The sequence below is a fragment of the Myotis nattereri genome (genome assembly GCF_964212035.1).
Source record: "Myotis nattereri genome assembly, chromosome: 8".
In the NCBI taxonomy this organism is placed as follows: domain Eukaryota; kingdom Metazoa; phylum Chordata; class Mammalia; order Chiroptera; family Vespertilionidae; genus Myotis; species Myotis nattereri.
The window spans coordinates 65,254,616-65,270,318 of record NC_138083.1 but is presented as its reverse complement, the minus strand read 5'-3'; the positions used below and the strand labels follow the sequence as shown (position 1 = coordinate 65,270,318).

Genomic DNA, 15,703 nt, shown 5'->3' with positions numbered 1-15,703 from the left:
ATCTGGTGGCTAAAGGATCAAGGCCTTCAGGCCCTACAGCAAATCTGAGGTTGAGCTGTGTTGGTTGTAAAATATTTTGACTCTCACCTCTGAGCTCATAGGGACCCCAGGTCCACCACTGACTTAGACTTAGCCCCAGGGGGAGGGGCAGCAGGCTTAGGCCAGGGGCTGGGCGGGAAGCAAGTCAGATGGTGCTTACAGGCTCTCTTGAGGGGTCAGGGTCTGGAAAGACCATAAGCAGGGACTTTGCACCCCATGGAGGGCAATCCTGTCCTCCACAAAGTCCCAGACTGTCCTAACCCCTGATCATTGACCAACCACCCAGACTGTGTCCGGGAGTCCCCTGCTGCCCTCACCACCACAGGACCCCTTTCAAAGTGACCAGTGCTTGGTGGCACCCCAGGGCCAGTGTCCTCACCGTGGTGTCTTGAGCAGATGTCTATCTACCTGAGATCTGAGGCTGGGGCCAATACCAAAGGTCTTAGGGGCACACTGGGCTTAAGGGCTCCAGAGGCTGCCAAGGCCTTGCTTGTGCCCCTGGAGGCAGAGTCTTAGGCCCGCATAGCACTGTCCCCCGCCCCCACTTCATCTCCCTGCCCTGCCCAGCCCTGCCCAGCCCTGCCCAGCCCTGCCTAGGCTGCCAGCAGTCGGGGCTTATTCTCATTCACTGCCTTCTGGTTTTCCTGTCCTGTTTCGAAACAGAAGCTGACGTTTTTCAACTCCACGCTGAACACCGCAGGCCTGGTGCCTGAGGGAGAAGCTTTGCCCATCCCGGGAGCCCACCGGCCGGGGGTGGTCACCAAAGCGGGACTGATCCTCTTCGGGAATGATGACAGAATGGTAACAGTGCTGCTGCGGGACACATGTCCCTTGAAATTTCAAGGCCACACAGACTTCTGCCCAGGGTTCTGACCTGCAGTTAGACCCCAGGCTGCTCTGGAGAAAATAAGATGGCAAGCTCTAGGAGTCCACGTGTGCCCCTGGCCACTGGGTCTGCCCACTTCCCTATTCCAGGAAGGCTGGCCTTTTGCTCTTTTTGACCAGGTGTCCTACCCAGAGCTGGGTGTCCTGTGAGAGTGTCAGGATCAGGGGAAGCTCTCTGCAGGGAGTCCTGAACTTGGGGCCTCATATTAGTCCTGCAGGGTGTCCAAGCGACACTGGCGTGGTCATTAGAGCACTGTGCCTCCGTTTCCTTCTCTTGGAAGGGCCCTGGAGTCATGCCAGGCACAGGGCATGCTCCGATTTGTCTTAGCAGACTCTGCAGCTCAGAAACAGCTAATATCATGGAGCACTTTCTGTGTGCTAGGCACAGCTTTAAAACATTTCCATGTATTAAATTTAATTCTCCCAACAACCCTATGAGATATGAATATTATACCCATTTTACAGAGGAGGAAACGGAAGCACAGAGATTTAAAAAACAACAACAACAACCCAGTTTGTGGCAGAACTGGGATTGAAACCCTAAAATCCTGGCTCTCAGGCCCACCAGTTGGCCATGGTTCTCTATTAGTGCTCACTCCGTGCATTGCTGAGCAGGTTGGGGCCTTAAGATACCAGGGCAGGGGAGAAAGAGGACAGGCAAGGGACTGCAAACATGTTAGGGGATGTCAACAAAACCTGGATGCTGACTCTTGGCTGCATTGGTGTGTGTGTGCAGGCCAATTTATCATGACTGATAAATGCAGTTGGAAGACCAGGTCTGTCTTGGATCACATTTCCTAGAAGCGGTTCCTGAGATGGGAAATCTTGTGCACGTGATTTCTGGACCATTCGGGGAGCAGGCTAGGACAGAGGGTCCTGGAGGAGTCCAGCCTTAATCAGGACAGGCTCTGCAGTGTGACTTACATCAGCTGATCATGTCCCGGCATCCTCACATGACTCAGTTCTCAGTTTCTGCACAAGTTAGGATGGGGGTCAAAGAGGCATAGCCCCTGGCCTCTCTGTGCAGGGCCATGCTTATCTGCCCACATAGGGGAGGACACGGGTACGGAAGTAGGCCACTAAGAGCCCACGCTTGCAGCAGGGCCCTGTTATGGGGGAAGGGCACCAGCTCCGTCCTCTGTGATATTCGCAGGTACAGCAGAGCAAAGGGGCAGCCTTGGTGGAAACCCGTGGTTGAACCATCTCTCGGGAATTTCCAGCTGGGTATGGCTGGGCTTTAGCTCACAGAAAGCTCCAGAACATATTCAAAAGGCAGCAGGCTGGGGGTCAGGCATGGGACTTGGCACTAGATCTATTAGGACATGTGTGGTATATGCCATTCTTATAGACTTCTTATCAAACAGAGATGTCCTTCTTTACCCAACAGTATATCTGCTCCTCTTCCTGCCTCGTTATGCCCGTCTGTCCCCCAGAGGGCATATATGACCTTCACCAGATGTTCTCATGGGGTTTGGGGAGCTGGGTGATGAATTGTTTTCTCAATTGGTTTTCAAAGTAGTGCTGGAATTATTCTGTCTAATGCACGGGCACTGATTTTATAGAAATAATAAAGCCATTACACATAAAAGAACGAGAGCATGGTGGGGTGGGTGACAGGGAGAAGTGAGCGTGAGCTCCAGTTTCCTCTGTGTCCTTACACAGCAGCCTCCCCACTCTGAACGCCTCCTCATGCATCTGAGACTCCCTATGCCTTTCTCGCGGTGAGGGCTGGAGGTGAAGCACAGCGCTCTCTGCAGACTTGCTCTCTTCCCGGCATAAGGGCAACCACAGGCCCTGAACATCCTTTCTTGTGCAGCTGCTGGTGAAGAACATCCAGCTGGAGGATGGCAAGATGATCCCGGCCTCACACTTCTTCAGGGGAGAAGACAACAGCGCCCTCGAGCTGACGGAGGCAGAACTGGTCACCATGGAGGCTGTGCGGGTGAGACCACTTCAGGGCTACCGTCTGGTTGGGCAGGTCCTGCACTGCGCATGTGTTTTGTGACTCACACTCCCTGGAGTCAGGCTCTGCACACTCTCTGTGGATGTGCTGGCCCCAGGCCCAGTGTTGGTTCTATCCTGTCTTGGGGCTTTCTATGTCCTCTTGCCCCTTCTTCCTCTACTTTTGGAAGCCTGAGATTCGGTCAGTTATCTATGGCTCTTCTAGGGACTCATTGTCAACAGGAGACAATGAAACAGAAGCCCCTGGAATAGCTGAGTCAGGTGCCAAGCCCAAGGTCTTCCCTGGGGTCCGTCTGCCCTGGGGTTAGAGGGCCAGCTGGACAAACTGACCCTCTGGTTACAATTGGGTGGCATTCGGAGCGGCATGAGATTACGTGTTTATAGAGCTGGACTTGAGTCAAAAGCTGCTACGGCTGAGCCCATCTGTGAAATGGAAGGAATAAACCCCACCTCCGTGGATGTTGTGAGTGGTAGAGGAGAGCATGCGCATGAAAAAGGTCAATTTAGTATCACCTGTTAGGATCTAAAAAAATGTTGGCAAAGAGCCTAACAGTCATCAAAAGAATCAGGTACTTCTAGAGTGTGTACACACGTAGAGTTCTAAACACTTCAGAGGGTGGTCAGTCCAGGACCTTCAGGCTCCTTGAGGCAGCTGCACCTTGGAGTGGACTGAGAGCCAAGCCTGGTACCGTGCACACATCAGGGGCTGCTGTCACCCAGCTGACACCTGCTCCCAGCTCCCTTGAGACCTATGTTCTCACCACGCCTGTTTTTCAGAGTGCCTGGAAACGGATTCTTCCCAATGTCCTGGAGGTAGAAGACTCCACCGATTTCTTCAAGTCGGGTGCCGCATCAGTGGATGTGGTGAGGTATATATGAAAACCCAACAAAGGAGAAAGAGGGAAAGAAATGCTTGGTAAAGGCCAGGAGTGTTGGCGGTGGGGGGGGGGGGCGGTTGGGGGAAGGATCCTATCCCAGTTGTCTGAGGCCGTGCCACTCATCAGCCCAAAATGTAATGGCGGGAAACCACCACCATTTGTTATACTCATGGTTAGCAGGTCAGTGATCCAGAAAGGGCCCGTGAGTGCAGGCCTGGCAGGCCACCCTTAATGGCTACAGGTCAGTGGACTGGCAGGAGCTAGGACAGCTGAGTAGGGATGTACTACTGCTAGCTGGCTTCTCACTGCCATGCTGGCACCTGGACCAGGAAGGCTGGCACCACTGACCAGGCACCTGCGTGTGGTGGCTCAGGGACTTGGACTTTTCATGGTGCTGAGAGTGAGAGTGCCAGCAAACAATGCAGGTGTGGTAGCACCTGTCGTCACCCAGCCTAGAAAGTCTCCCCATCGAGTCACTGCTCCTGACTTGATTGGTCTCAGCGGTCACAAGCCTATTCAGACTCGGGGGCAGGGACAGAGACCTACCCCTTCAATGGGAAGAGAATCAGCTAATGTACGACTGTTTTAAAACCGCCGCGAGCTCCAATACCCGCAGTGAAAGCCAAAGTGTGCAGAAGGTGGGGGAGGACAGGCAGGTTGGGCCTGAGCAAATGAGTCTAACCTCACAAGTGTCCCCACTAGATGTGTGTTGGGGGTAAGGGAATCATGATTTCAATATTTTAAAAATTGAGGTATAAGTTCATGTACAGTGCAATGCACAGATCTTAAGACGATAGTTTGGTAGGCTTTGGTTTAACTTGTGTAACCCACACAAGCTATATAATATATAACCTATAGATGATGTTATATCTTTCATATATAACGTAAGTTATATCTTGATCAAGATAGACACCAGCCTCACCCTACGAGGTTCCCTCCTCCTCCTTTCCAGTCAGTAGCCCCATGGCCCATAGACAATCTTTCACCATAGATTAGTTTACCTATTTTTCAACTTCCTATGATTGTCCTGCCTTCCATTTAACAGTGTATAAACAGAAGGTTCAGGATTAAAAAGAAAAAGAGCCCGGCCGGTGTGGCTCAGTGATTAAGCATCAACTCATGAACCAAGAGTTCACTAATTCTATTCCCAGTCAGGGCACACCCCCAGGTTGTGGGCTTGATCCCTAAAATCAATAAAAACATATTTAAAAATAAAAAAGAGAGAAGGATGTGGAATACACTAGAACATCTTTGCTTATAACAATAGTAATTAATTTATTCATTTTGGTTTAAGCAAAAAAGCCAAAAAAAGAAAGTTCAAAGTCTACAGTAGCTTTCTTTAGGCATAATAATTGACGACTCCAAAGAGTCAAATTATGTCATTAACTTGTCACCATCTGTTGCTTCATTTGGGCAGGGATTTTCTTCATAGTGACAAGATGGCTGCACAGTAGCTTTGGTCTCATTTCTTTTTTTTTTTTTTTTTTTTTTTTAAATATTTTTTATTGATTAAGATATTACATATGTGTACCCTCTACCCCCCCTCTCCCCACTCACCCCCTCACCCCCCCATTGTCCGTGTCCATTGGTTAGGCCTATATGCTTACATATAAGTCCTTTGGTTGATCTTTCCCCCTTGCCCCCACCCTCCCCTACCTTCCCTCCAAGGCCCGACAGTCCAATCAATGCCTCTCCGTCTCTGGATCAGTCCTTGTTCATCAGTTTATGTTGTTCATTATATTCCACAAATAAGTGAGATCTTGTGGTATTTATCCACTCTCCAGTTCCATCCATGCTGTGGCAAATGGTAAGAGTTCCTTTTTCTTTTTCCTCTTCTTAAAGAATACCTTTCAGCATTTCATAGAATGCTGGTTTGGTGGTGATGAACTCCTTTAGCTTTTTCTTATCCGTGAAGCTCTTTATCTGACCTTCCATTCTGAATGATAACTTTGCTGGATAAAGTAGTCTTGGTTGCAGGTTCTTGCTATTCATCTCTTTGAATATTTCTTGCCACTCTCTTCTGGCCTGCATGGTTTCTGTTGAGAAATCAGCTGACAGTCGGATGGGTACTCCCTTGTAGGTAACTGACTGTCTTTCTCTTGCTGCTTTTAAGATTCTCTCTTTATCTTTTGCTCTTGGCATTTTAATTATGATGTGTCTTGGTGTGGTCCTCTTTGGATTCCTTTTGTTTGGAGTTCTCTGCGCTTCCTGGACTTGTAAGTCCATTTCTTTCACCAGGTGGGGGAAGTTTTCTGTCATTATTTCTTCAAAAAGGTTTTCAATATCTTGCCCTCTCTCTCCTTCTGGTACCCCTATAATTCTGATGTTGGTACGCTTGAAGTTGTCCCAGAGGTTCCTTACACTATCTTCATATTTTTTGAATCTCTTTTCTTTTTTCTTTTTCGGTTTGGTATTTTTTGTTTCTTTGCATTTCAAATCTTTGACTTGATTCTTGGGATCCTCTTGTCTGCTGTTGGATCTCTGTAAAGTATTCTTTATTTCAGTCAGTGTATGCATAATTTCTAATTGGTCCTTTTTCATGACCTCCATGGTCTCACCATACTCCTTGAGGGATTCATTAAATTTATCGGCGGTTTCCATAAAATTCTTGACAAACCTTATAAACGTGGCCTTGAACTCTATATCCAGTCGTCTGGCCTCCTCCGTTTCTGCCAATTGTGACCTGTTTCTTTGTCTCCGCATTTTGGCTGCTTCCCTGTGTTGATAGAGTGGCCTGCGCACCGGGTGTCCTGTAGGGCCCAGTAGCTCAGCCTCCCCAGTTACCTGGGGTGGACACTCTTGGTGCACTCTTGGTGCCTTGGTTGATGTAGGATCACTGGGAGGAATTGACCTCCAGGCCAATTGGCTGTGGGAAGCAGCTGTGTCTGAAGTGGGAGAATGGTCCTCCTCTGACCACTGGGTACAGTGGCTCCTGGATCTAAGGAGGTGCTAATTCAGCCCCTGCCTGAGGCCACACAGCCGGAGCCGCCACGAAGAGGCTCAGCTGTGAAGCAATGCAAGCCGCTGCGGGGCCTTGGGCCTTCTCTTGGAAGTTCCGGGTCTGGCTGGCCCGGCTGCAGTTAGGTAATTATCAGGTTGCAAAGTTCTGGGGCATTCACATGCAAAAGCCTCTGCCGCAGCCCGGGTGGGGCGGGGTCTCAGGGAGTCAAAAGGCCGGGGAAAGAAGCAATGGCTGATTCTCCGCGCCCAGAGTCGCGCGTCTCAGTGTCCCGGCAACGGCTGCAAGCACCTCTGAGGGAAAGTGGCCCCCCAAGTTCGCCCGCTGCCGCCTGAGAGAGCAGCCTCTGCCCGTATGAGTCCTGGGTCCCCAGAGACTTCCCAGAACCGGAGATCAGAGCAGTCGGGAGCTTGTGATTCAAAAAGACAGCCGCGTCCTCAGGTGCCACCCCCTTTCCGCGCGCGCGAGCCGCCGCGTACCTCTGCACTCAGCCTCCGCAGCTCCTCTGGCTCTCAGCGTGCTTTTCTTTTCTTCTAGTTGTAGAAATTACACTCAGCCAGCCTTCCTGTTGTTTTGGACGATGTTTGCTCCGTCCTTTGGGCTAATTTTCAATTGTTGTGGGAGGCGACTATTTCCCGGTGTTTATCTATGCCGCCATCTTAGTTTCTCCTCTTTGGTCTCATTTCTTGCCTTTCCAGCTTTCCCACTGAAAAAGGGGATTGCTCCTTCAGCAGTTTTCACAGAAGTCCTTGACTTGAATTTACTGTTTCTGGTGGAGTCATGAACCAATCACTGGCCAGAGAGAGGCATGCTGTAATTTGCCAACACTTACCTCCCTCCTCCTCATGCTGTCTCCCCTTGATACGGCAAATGTTCACTTGAGTCCAGAGTTCCAAAACATCTGACTCAGACAGTTCTACCATTTCAATAGTTATGTAGGTGGAGGGATGAATTTTTGGTTTCTTGCTCTATCATCTTTAGTCTTTATGTAGGCTTTTATTTATCTTGGGTAGATACCTACAAGTGAAATGGAAAGTATATATTTGAATTTTAAGCAACTGCTTTATAGAGTGGTTTCCAAAGTACCATTTTACAGTCTTACCAGCAGTGTATGAGAACTCGGTTGGTAAGGTCCGGCTTTATAATTGTAGACATTCTAATGAGTATGCAGCCATAGCTTGTGGTTTTAATTTGCACTTTCCTAATGACTAATGATATTGAGCATCTTTTCATATGTCATCCATGTTTCTTCTTTGGTGAAACATCTGATCAATCTTCTGACCATTTTTACTTAGGTTGTTTTTTTCTTAGTGTTGAGTTTTGAGAAATTGTAATATATCCTGAATAAAAGCCCTTTACCAGATATCTGATTTAGAAATATTTTCTCTCAATCTGTGGCTTGCTTTTTAATCTTTAACAGTATCTTTTGAAGATTATTATTAATAGTTGGATTATCTCATTTACTCATCACAGAGTGGTAGCAGAGCTTTTATTATTCCCATATTACAGGTGAAGAAACTCAGACTCAGAAGAGTTTGTCACTTGCTCAAGGCCATAAATTAGTAAATGGTGGAGCCAGAACTTGAAACCAGGGCCTCCTGAGTCCATGGACTTGGATCTTAACCCCAATTCTAGACTAACACTCATGCTGTGGCTGCTGGGAGAAATGTCTTTGGCACCACCACCTCTGCTGCTAGAATAGTGCAGGTCTGCCATGCCTCTTCCCATGCTCCCACTTTTAAAAATCTCCTCTCCTTCAGACTGGTGGAGGAGGTGAAAGAGCTGTGCGATGGTGTGGAATTGGAGAATGAAGACGTTTACATGGCAACCACTTTCAAGGACTTCATCCAGCTGTTAGTGAGAAAGCTGCGAGGGGATGACAAAGAGAGCGAGTGCATCATTGACTACGTGAGTTCTGGGCTTCCCCACATGGGCATGACCCGACAGACCCCTCAGGCATCTACTACTGTGGATTCAACAGAACACACAGGGGTAACCTGGATGTACAGGAAGGCAGGACCCCCCAAGTGCCCACCTTTCCGTGTCCCAAGCTCTCCCTGGCAGCTCTGGGGAACCCGAGGATGCCAGGGCAGTGGGGCAAACTCAACAGAGGAAACTGCTGTCTAAGGCTCAGTATGTAGGGTAAGTTCTGAGTCCCAAGACACGAGACTAGGACAATAGGAAGAGGCCTCTCCCGAGCATTTCTCTCCCTCTTTCTCCTTCGTTGGGTTTTCCAGCTGCATCTCTACTCTGCCCACAGCCCCTCCTAGATTACCTGCCTCGTTCTGGTGCCCCTGGATGGCCCTAGACCCTGGTTCTGGTACGACCTTCTCCTCCATTTGTCGCTGTAATTTAGTGAGGGCAGTGACTTTGTGCTGTTGCTGATGTCTGGGTTGACTCATGGCTTCTCAGCTCTTCCATCACCTGTGTTACCAATTCTCTGCATTAAATTATTTTTGTTGAAATGCCAGGGAAAAAAGAAAGCAAGAGAGAAAAGAATTGGGAGTGTTTTCCCAATAAGGAAAACAAATGTTGCTATACATTTAACTTGTATTATGGAAGAGTGATGAAGTAATTGCAAGTCTGTTTCTTAGAGAAACTCTTTATTTATTTATCCTTTAATCCTCAAACAAGGATATGTTTATTGATTTTTTTTTAGAGAGAGGAAGGGAGAAAGAGAGAGAGAAACATATCGATCAGTTGCCTTCCATGTGTGCCCAGACCAGGGATCAAATCCACAACCTTTTTGGTGTACAGGACAATGCTCCAAGCAACTGAGCCACCTAGCTAGGGTGTTTCTTAAAGATATTCTTGAAAATTATCTCTAGGTTATCTTGGTACAAACTCCTACAGCAGTTAGCTTTGGGGTAGTTTGTCTGGCTGGTAGTTTGAAACAAAACCTGATGAAGAAAACACAGGCGGTCAGGATGGACCTCAGGTTGGCTATAGATTTGTGAACAGATGACTGATGAACAGGTTTCCCAGAGGTTCCTGCATTCAGCATGGAACTGCAGATATGTAGGTAAGTGAGTGGTGGGGCTGATGTCATGTCTGGCGGCTTACAAGGGCCTGTCCACCTTCTTTCTATGTGTGAAGGCCAAGCAAACAGCCTGGGGTCACATAGCAGGTAAGTATCGGGGTTAGGACTTCAACCCAGGCAGTCTGGCCTCAGAGTCCATGCTATTCATTTCTTCTTACCACTCAGATCCTCAGACTTCTCATATAATAGACCCCTTGGGTGTGTGCTTGTGTGTGTGCTTGTGTGTGTGTGTGTGTGCACATGCACACACACATGCGTGCCAGTGGTTGTCTATCCATCTGTGTTTCCTGTGTCTCCATGTGGGTTTGTGCCAGCCAATCATGCCCATTTGTGAAGAATCCACACTACAGCTAAAGCCTGTGAAACCTTTCTTTCCAGGTGGAAAAGACAGTGAACAAGCTGACCCTCCGAATGCCCCACCAGCTCTTCATTGGGGGCACATTTGTGGATGCCGAGGGTGCCAAGACCTATGAGACCATCAACCCGACAGATGGAAGTGTGAGTGCAGGCCCAGCACCTTCTTTTCCCTCCCTCCCCCTGCTCCCCCATCCATGGTGTGCCTTCCCATCTACTCCCCTATCTGACACCGGCGGGTCCTGGCCCAGGGGACCTCTGCTTGGACACAAAAGGGCAGTCCATTGCCAGTCCTCCCTACAAGAACGACATAGAGGGAGGTGTTGTGTGGATGGGTTGGCGGGGGGTTGGGGCAGGACTCTAAAGGGCCTGCTCTAGGACTGGAATAAATTTCAAACCGTTCCCTCCCCTCCACACTTCAACAGTTATCCCAGAATGGCCCCACCTTCTCGAATATTTGTACCCTAATGTCTGGAAATTCTTCCTTGAATCCTACGTTTGTCAGGATTCTTGACTATGGCCCTCTCACATCGTGACCCATGTACACACACATTCTCACACGTGTATATACTTGGGACAACACATACTCTTACAGGTGTCTACCGAACGTTTTCTATCCTGCCCCTTCTTACAGTATTGCTCCGGTCCCTGCAGAAAATAGGTAGCACACTCAACGTGGCTCATTGGAGGGAAGTTTAAAGAAAGTGCTTCACAAAGAGACGGACAAGGTGTGGTGACACAGACAAAGGGTACAGTGCCCTTGGCAACAGCATGGAGTGCTGTTAGCACCTCAAAGCCTGTTTTGGGCGTCTTGGGATAGAGAGTGTGTGGACAGGGCTGCCCAGCAGGTGCTGTCTGTAGTGACCAGCAAGAAAGCCCTGGCCTTCGCCCTCTAGCCCTTCTCTCCCACCTGCACCCAGGCCCATGCTGTAGACCATATGGGTACCCTTAGGGCATGCAATGCAGATTGGGGACAGGGCTAGTCACCCCCAATGTCTAGCCTATTCCACTTAAAAAATAAACCCTTTGCCTGGGACTCACTAAATGAATGCGTCTATGCTCTTGGTTTGAAAATGCTCAGCCTTAGTCGGCAGCCCAAGTCTGTAGCCCTGTGTTGGCTCAGTGAGAAAGTGATGAGAAGGTCCCTGGTATGTACAAACACAAATAGACCTTTCCCAGGCCTCATCTTACTCTGGTTGCACCCTCCCAGTGCCCTTCCATTGGTAGAATTTCCTCTCTGAGTGCACCCAGGTGGCGGGGGAGCAGGCAGGCGTGTCTGTGTCCAGGGAAGGAGGCTTAAGAGTTCTGCTCCACCACAGGTCATCTGCCAGGTGTCCCTGGCCCAGGTCAGCGATGTTGACAAGGCAGTGGCTGCTGCAAAAGATGCCTTTGAGAATGGATTGTGGGGGAAGATCAGTGCCCGGGACCGGGGCCGGCTCCTGTACAGGTGAGGATGGATGCTCAGGTCCTTTCAAGAAGAATTGGGGTTCCAGACAGGTCTCCGAGACTGGAGGCTCATAAAAGGCTACTCAGAGGAAGTGACTTGAGGGGCAAGAGGGATTTTGCAAGTGACCTCAGGGTAAAGAGTAGAGGGGACAGTGTGAGCAAAGATGAGGAGGTGCAAAAGTGAGGGAGTGGAACCACAAACTGGCAAAGCTAACAGCTGGTTCTGGGAAGACCCAGACAGACAGGATGCTCACCTGGACCAGCCCAGGGCTGGTGTGCACAGAGGCCGACAATGGCAGGGACGGGCTCATCCTCATATTTCCCCACCCCCCCCTTTTGTAAAGTCAGGTTGTAAATGGCCCTCCCTCCTTAGCTCCAATCAGAAGTCTTAGAGAAGGACTTGGGATTGCTCTGGCTTGTGACCACAGGATGGAATGAGGCCTGGAAGAGAGGAGCTGCTCCCCTAGAACCAGGTGTTCTGAGTGGAGGTGGAGCGGTCACCCCCAAGAAAGGTGGGGTGATGTTTCCAGCAGAAGGGAGGGTGCTGGACAGACGAACAGAGCAGTATCCAAAAGCCTGGTGAGCCGGTTTCAGGAACCTGGCTTTGATGATCTGGTTTCTGGGGAAGCCCTCAGGCACGGAGCCTGGTGATGATGTAGTCTACCCTACCCCCCGAATACCTATGACCCTCACATCAGTGCTGGTCATCTGGCGGGAGAGGCCCCACCCTGGCCATGCCATCGGAATGCCTTTTGTTTCCATTCCAGAGGTCAAACATGCCAAGGCAGCCCCCGCAGCAGGAAAGCAGAGAGAGGAGCTTGCATGACTTGCAAAATGGAATAGATATGGTGGGGTTGGGGCCAGGTGAGGGCTGTGGAGGCTGGGCATGCCCAGCATGCCTTTAGTTTCAAGATTTCTTGGAGCATCCATCAATTTTAGGCAGCCATTGGCTAATGACCTAGAGCCTCTGAAGGTCAGTCAGAGCTATGAAGCGTGCATGCCTGGGCTGGTGGTGGTGAGCTACTGGCCCTGGAACAGGGACCCTGTGGTAGACGGTGCCAGCCCAGAAGAAAGTGCCTTTCCCTGGAGATGCTCTCCTTCCATCTGGCGGCACATGTGATGACCCCACCGACAACAAAGATAGTGAGGAGGTGGTGCCATGCACAGCTGTAAGTGGAGACTCCAACTGGACGGACAGACATGTCAAGGCCTGAGAACTCCTGGTGATCTGCTCCCTGCCCCATGCAGCCTCCTAGTCCCCAGGGAGGAGGCGTGCTCATTGCTGCCCTGGAATTTCCCTGAGAAATGGCTGCAGAGCACCCCTGGTTCAATGAGGGAAGTAGGACTACCATGGTTTTTGTGGAATATGGAATATATTATAGGAATAAGACATGATGCAATTGTGGGAGGAGCTGGGAAGATAGATCCAGAGGGGAGAGTTAGAGAAAGTCACTTGTAAGCTCCCCAGAACCCCAGGGAGATAAGACAGAACCTCCCTGGGAATCTGGGGAGCCAGTCACACCCAGCTGCCGGAGTGGGATCGTGAGGGTCAGGATCAGGTGGAGGTGTCAGGACAGGGTTGGAGCTGTATCCTGCGTGTTATGGGCAGCCACTGGGAGGACTGGAGGTATAGGCAGGACTGGACCAGGCCTGGGGGTGTTAGGGCCTTGCCAGTGGCTGTAGGCAGAAAAGAGCAGAGTGGAAACAGGTCAGCAGGCTTTGATCCTGGGCTGGTACTTCCCATTGTGCAAGACAGGGCTGTTCTAGGTAGGTGGTCTCCACCTTTCTCCGTCCATCCTACCCCTTGGATACCTTCGATCCTCATATCAGGAAGGGGGACACTATTCTAACTCCTAGGCTGTCCACAGCAGCAGACCCGCCAGAACCGTGGGAGAACAACTGGATGTTGGAGTGTTCAGACTCCAGGAGGACTGTGTAGACATGCCTTCCCTTGCATCGCTCCCATCATCCCTCCCTCTCCATCCCTGGAGATGCCAGCCTTGGGAGCATCTTCCACTGGATTAGCTGGTGCTGGAAGCCAGAGAGGCTTTCCCCTGGTGGAGGCCACCCCGAGACCTAGAGGGCGGCCTTCTGGGATGGGGACCTCCTTGTTGGAGGCAGGCAGCCTCCTCTGCAGGATCAAGTGTGAGGATTATTATAAAGTAGTCAATCCATCGATATTTCGGGGAGGAAGCGAGGGAGAGAGGAACGGAGAGCAGGACAGAGGACCTCATCTTCACACTCATCCAGCGAAGTAAATGTTACTGTTCCATCTCACAGATGAGGAAACGGAGGCCAGCACATCTGAGTGTGCAGGGCAGGGCTCCTGACTCCTTGAAGAACAGCCCTGAAAAAGCAGGCCAGCGTGTGCCAGGCCTGAGCCCACCTTCCCCCCTTCCTCCATGCCTTGGCCAGGTTGGCAGACCTCATGGAGCAGCATCAGGAAGAGCTGGCCACCATTGAGGCTCTGGATGCAGGCGCCGTCTACACCCTGGCCCTGAAGACCCACGTGGGCATGTCCATCCAGACCTTCCGCTACTTTGCTGGCTGGTGTGACAAGATCCAGGTGGGGACCAGGCTCCTTCCCACCGCAGGAGAGCTCACACAGGCAGGCCCGGCCCGGCAGGGAAGCCCGAGGGCAGCACATTACTCTGAATGTTGTAAACAGCATTATACATAAGCTGAGGGGTTTGGGTCTCCTACCCATCTGGGTAGTGGGGGTGTCAGGACACAGACAAAACCTTGCTCTTCCCTGGGCCTCAGCGGAAGGCTGGCTGCCCAAAGTGAAGGGAGGAGAAACTGGGCTGGTACTTCCCACTGACACCCCTCCCCCCCCCACCCCACCATGCTTCTTCCAGGGCTCCACCATCCCCATCAACCAGGCCAGACCCAACAGAAACCTGACCTTGACCAGGAAGGAGCCAATTGGGTGAGTCCCAGCACAGAGTGGAGAGTGGCCACACCCCAGGTGCTTTTCATGCAACACAATGTGTGGGGCACTGATATCGTCTTCTGTTTATGTATTTATTGAACATCTATTTATTTGCCAACTACTATGTGCCAGACATTTCAGGTGCTGGAGATAAAAAACAATGATAAAAATTGATGAAAATTCCTATTCTCGGGATAAAAACAGCTTCCACTTCCCACATACCTGTTCTGTGCCCGGCACTATTTTAACTACTTTATAACCCTAATTTTATGTAATCACCACAAAAACCCTATATCAGTCAGGGTCATGGAGGAAAACAGAGCGTAGACTAAAAAATGCATCTGAAAACAGTATAATAATTAATGTGCTTTAAAATGAGAGACTCCTACGCAGCCCAACGAACAGAAATACTGATGGAGAAAGAGGCAAGAGCAGAGACAAGTGCTCAGTGGAAGGAGAAAGAGAAGTGTCCAGTCAGCGTAGACAAGACTAGGGACTGGGGAAATGATTCAAACCCAGCAGGAGGAGGCCCTCCTGCCTGCCGTGTCACCCTGGGCCCTCTCTCTAGCTGCCAGGTCCTTACCCATGCCTGCCTGCTGTCACTGCCCCCATTGCTTGGTGCCACGCCCTACCAAACTGCATCACTAGACTGGTCTCCCAGCTCCGATCAGAAACCGTTCAGTGTCCCATGCCATCGTGCCCTGGGAAGAGGGGCTCCTGCCAGACCGGATGCACTGCCCCGTCAGGGCCTGAAAGGCAGACGGGAGCTGCCTCCAGCAGGACCGTTGGCGCCATATCAGGAAGCCTGGCCCTGGAGTGGATAGCAGGCCTGGGAGAGAGGAGGAAGCTGGAAGGCCTGCGGTGGGCACCAAGCTGAGTGGAGAGATGAAGGCCTTCTTCTTCTGTACGTACGGCAGGGTCTGTGGCATTGTCATCCCCTGGAACTACCCCCTGATGATGCTTTCCTGGAAGACGGCCGCCTGCCTGGCTGCTGGGAACACAGTGGTGATCAAGCCTGCCCAGGTGGGTATGGGCAGGCCGAGGGCTGCAGAGGTGATGGGGAGGCCCCTGGAAGGGAGCAGTCAGATGGCCATTCGCCCTTTGCCCACACCAGTCCTGGTTTCTCCTCGAGAAAGGAAGATACTGCTGATGAGAGCTGGCCTGCTGTGGGCCCCGCAAACTGCATCACTAGACTGGTCTCACAGCTC

At 50.7% G+C, this 15,703-nt stretch overlaps 1 protein-coding gene across 1 annotated transcript in view; it reads left to right on the top strand.

The window, feature by feature from the left end:
• ALDH1L1 (aldehyde dehydrogenase 1 family member L1) overlaps positions 1 to 15,703 on the top strand; it is a gene marked incomplete at its 5' end in the record, with an annotated part of 39,220 nt that overhangs the window by 6,324 nt on the left and 17,193 nt on the right. Inside the window, 9 exons of the mRNA XM_081096556.1 lie at positions 703 to 840; positions 2,741 to 2,866; positions 3,664 to 3,755; positions 8,484 to 8,631; positions 10,142 to 10,261; positions 11,437 to 11,564; positions 13,979 to 14,129; positions 14,422 to 14,492; positions 15,413 to 15,518. Of these exons, the coding sequence (XP_080952682.1) occupies positions 703 to 840; positions 2,741 to 2,866; positions 3,664 to 3,755; positions 8,484 to 8,631; positions 10,142 to 10,261; positions 11,437 to 11,564; positions 13,979 to 14,129; positions 14,422 to 14,492; positions 15,413 to 15,518 (1,080 nt within the window). The remainder of the gene's footprint in view (positions 1 to 702; positions 841 to 2,740; positions 2,867 to 3,663; positions 3,756 to 8,483; positions 8,632 to 10,141; positions 10,262 to 11,436; positions 11,565 to 13,978; positions 14,130 to 14,421; positions 14,493 to 15,412; positions 15,519 to 15,703) is intronic.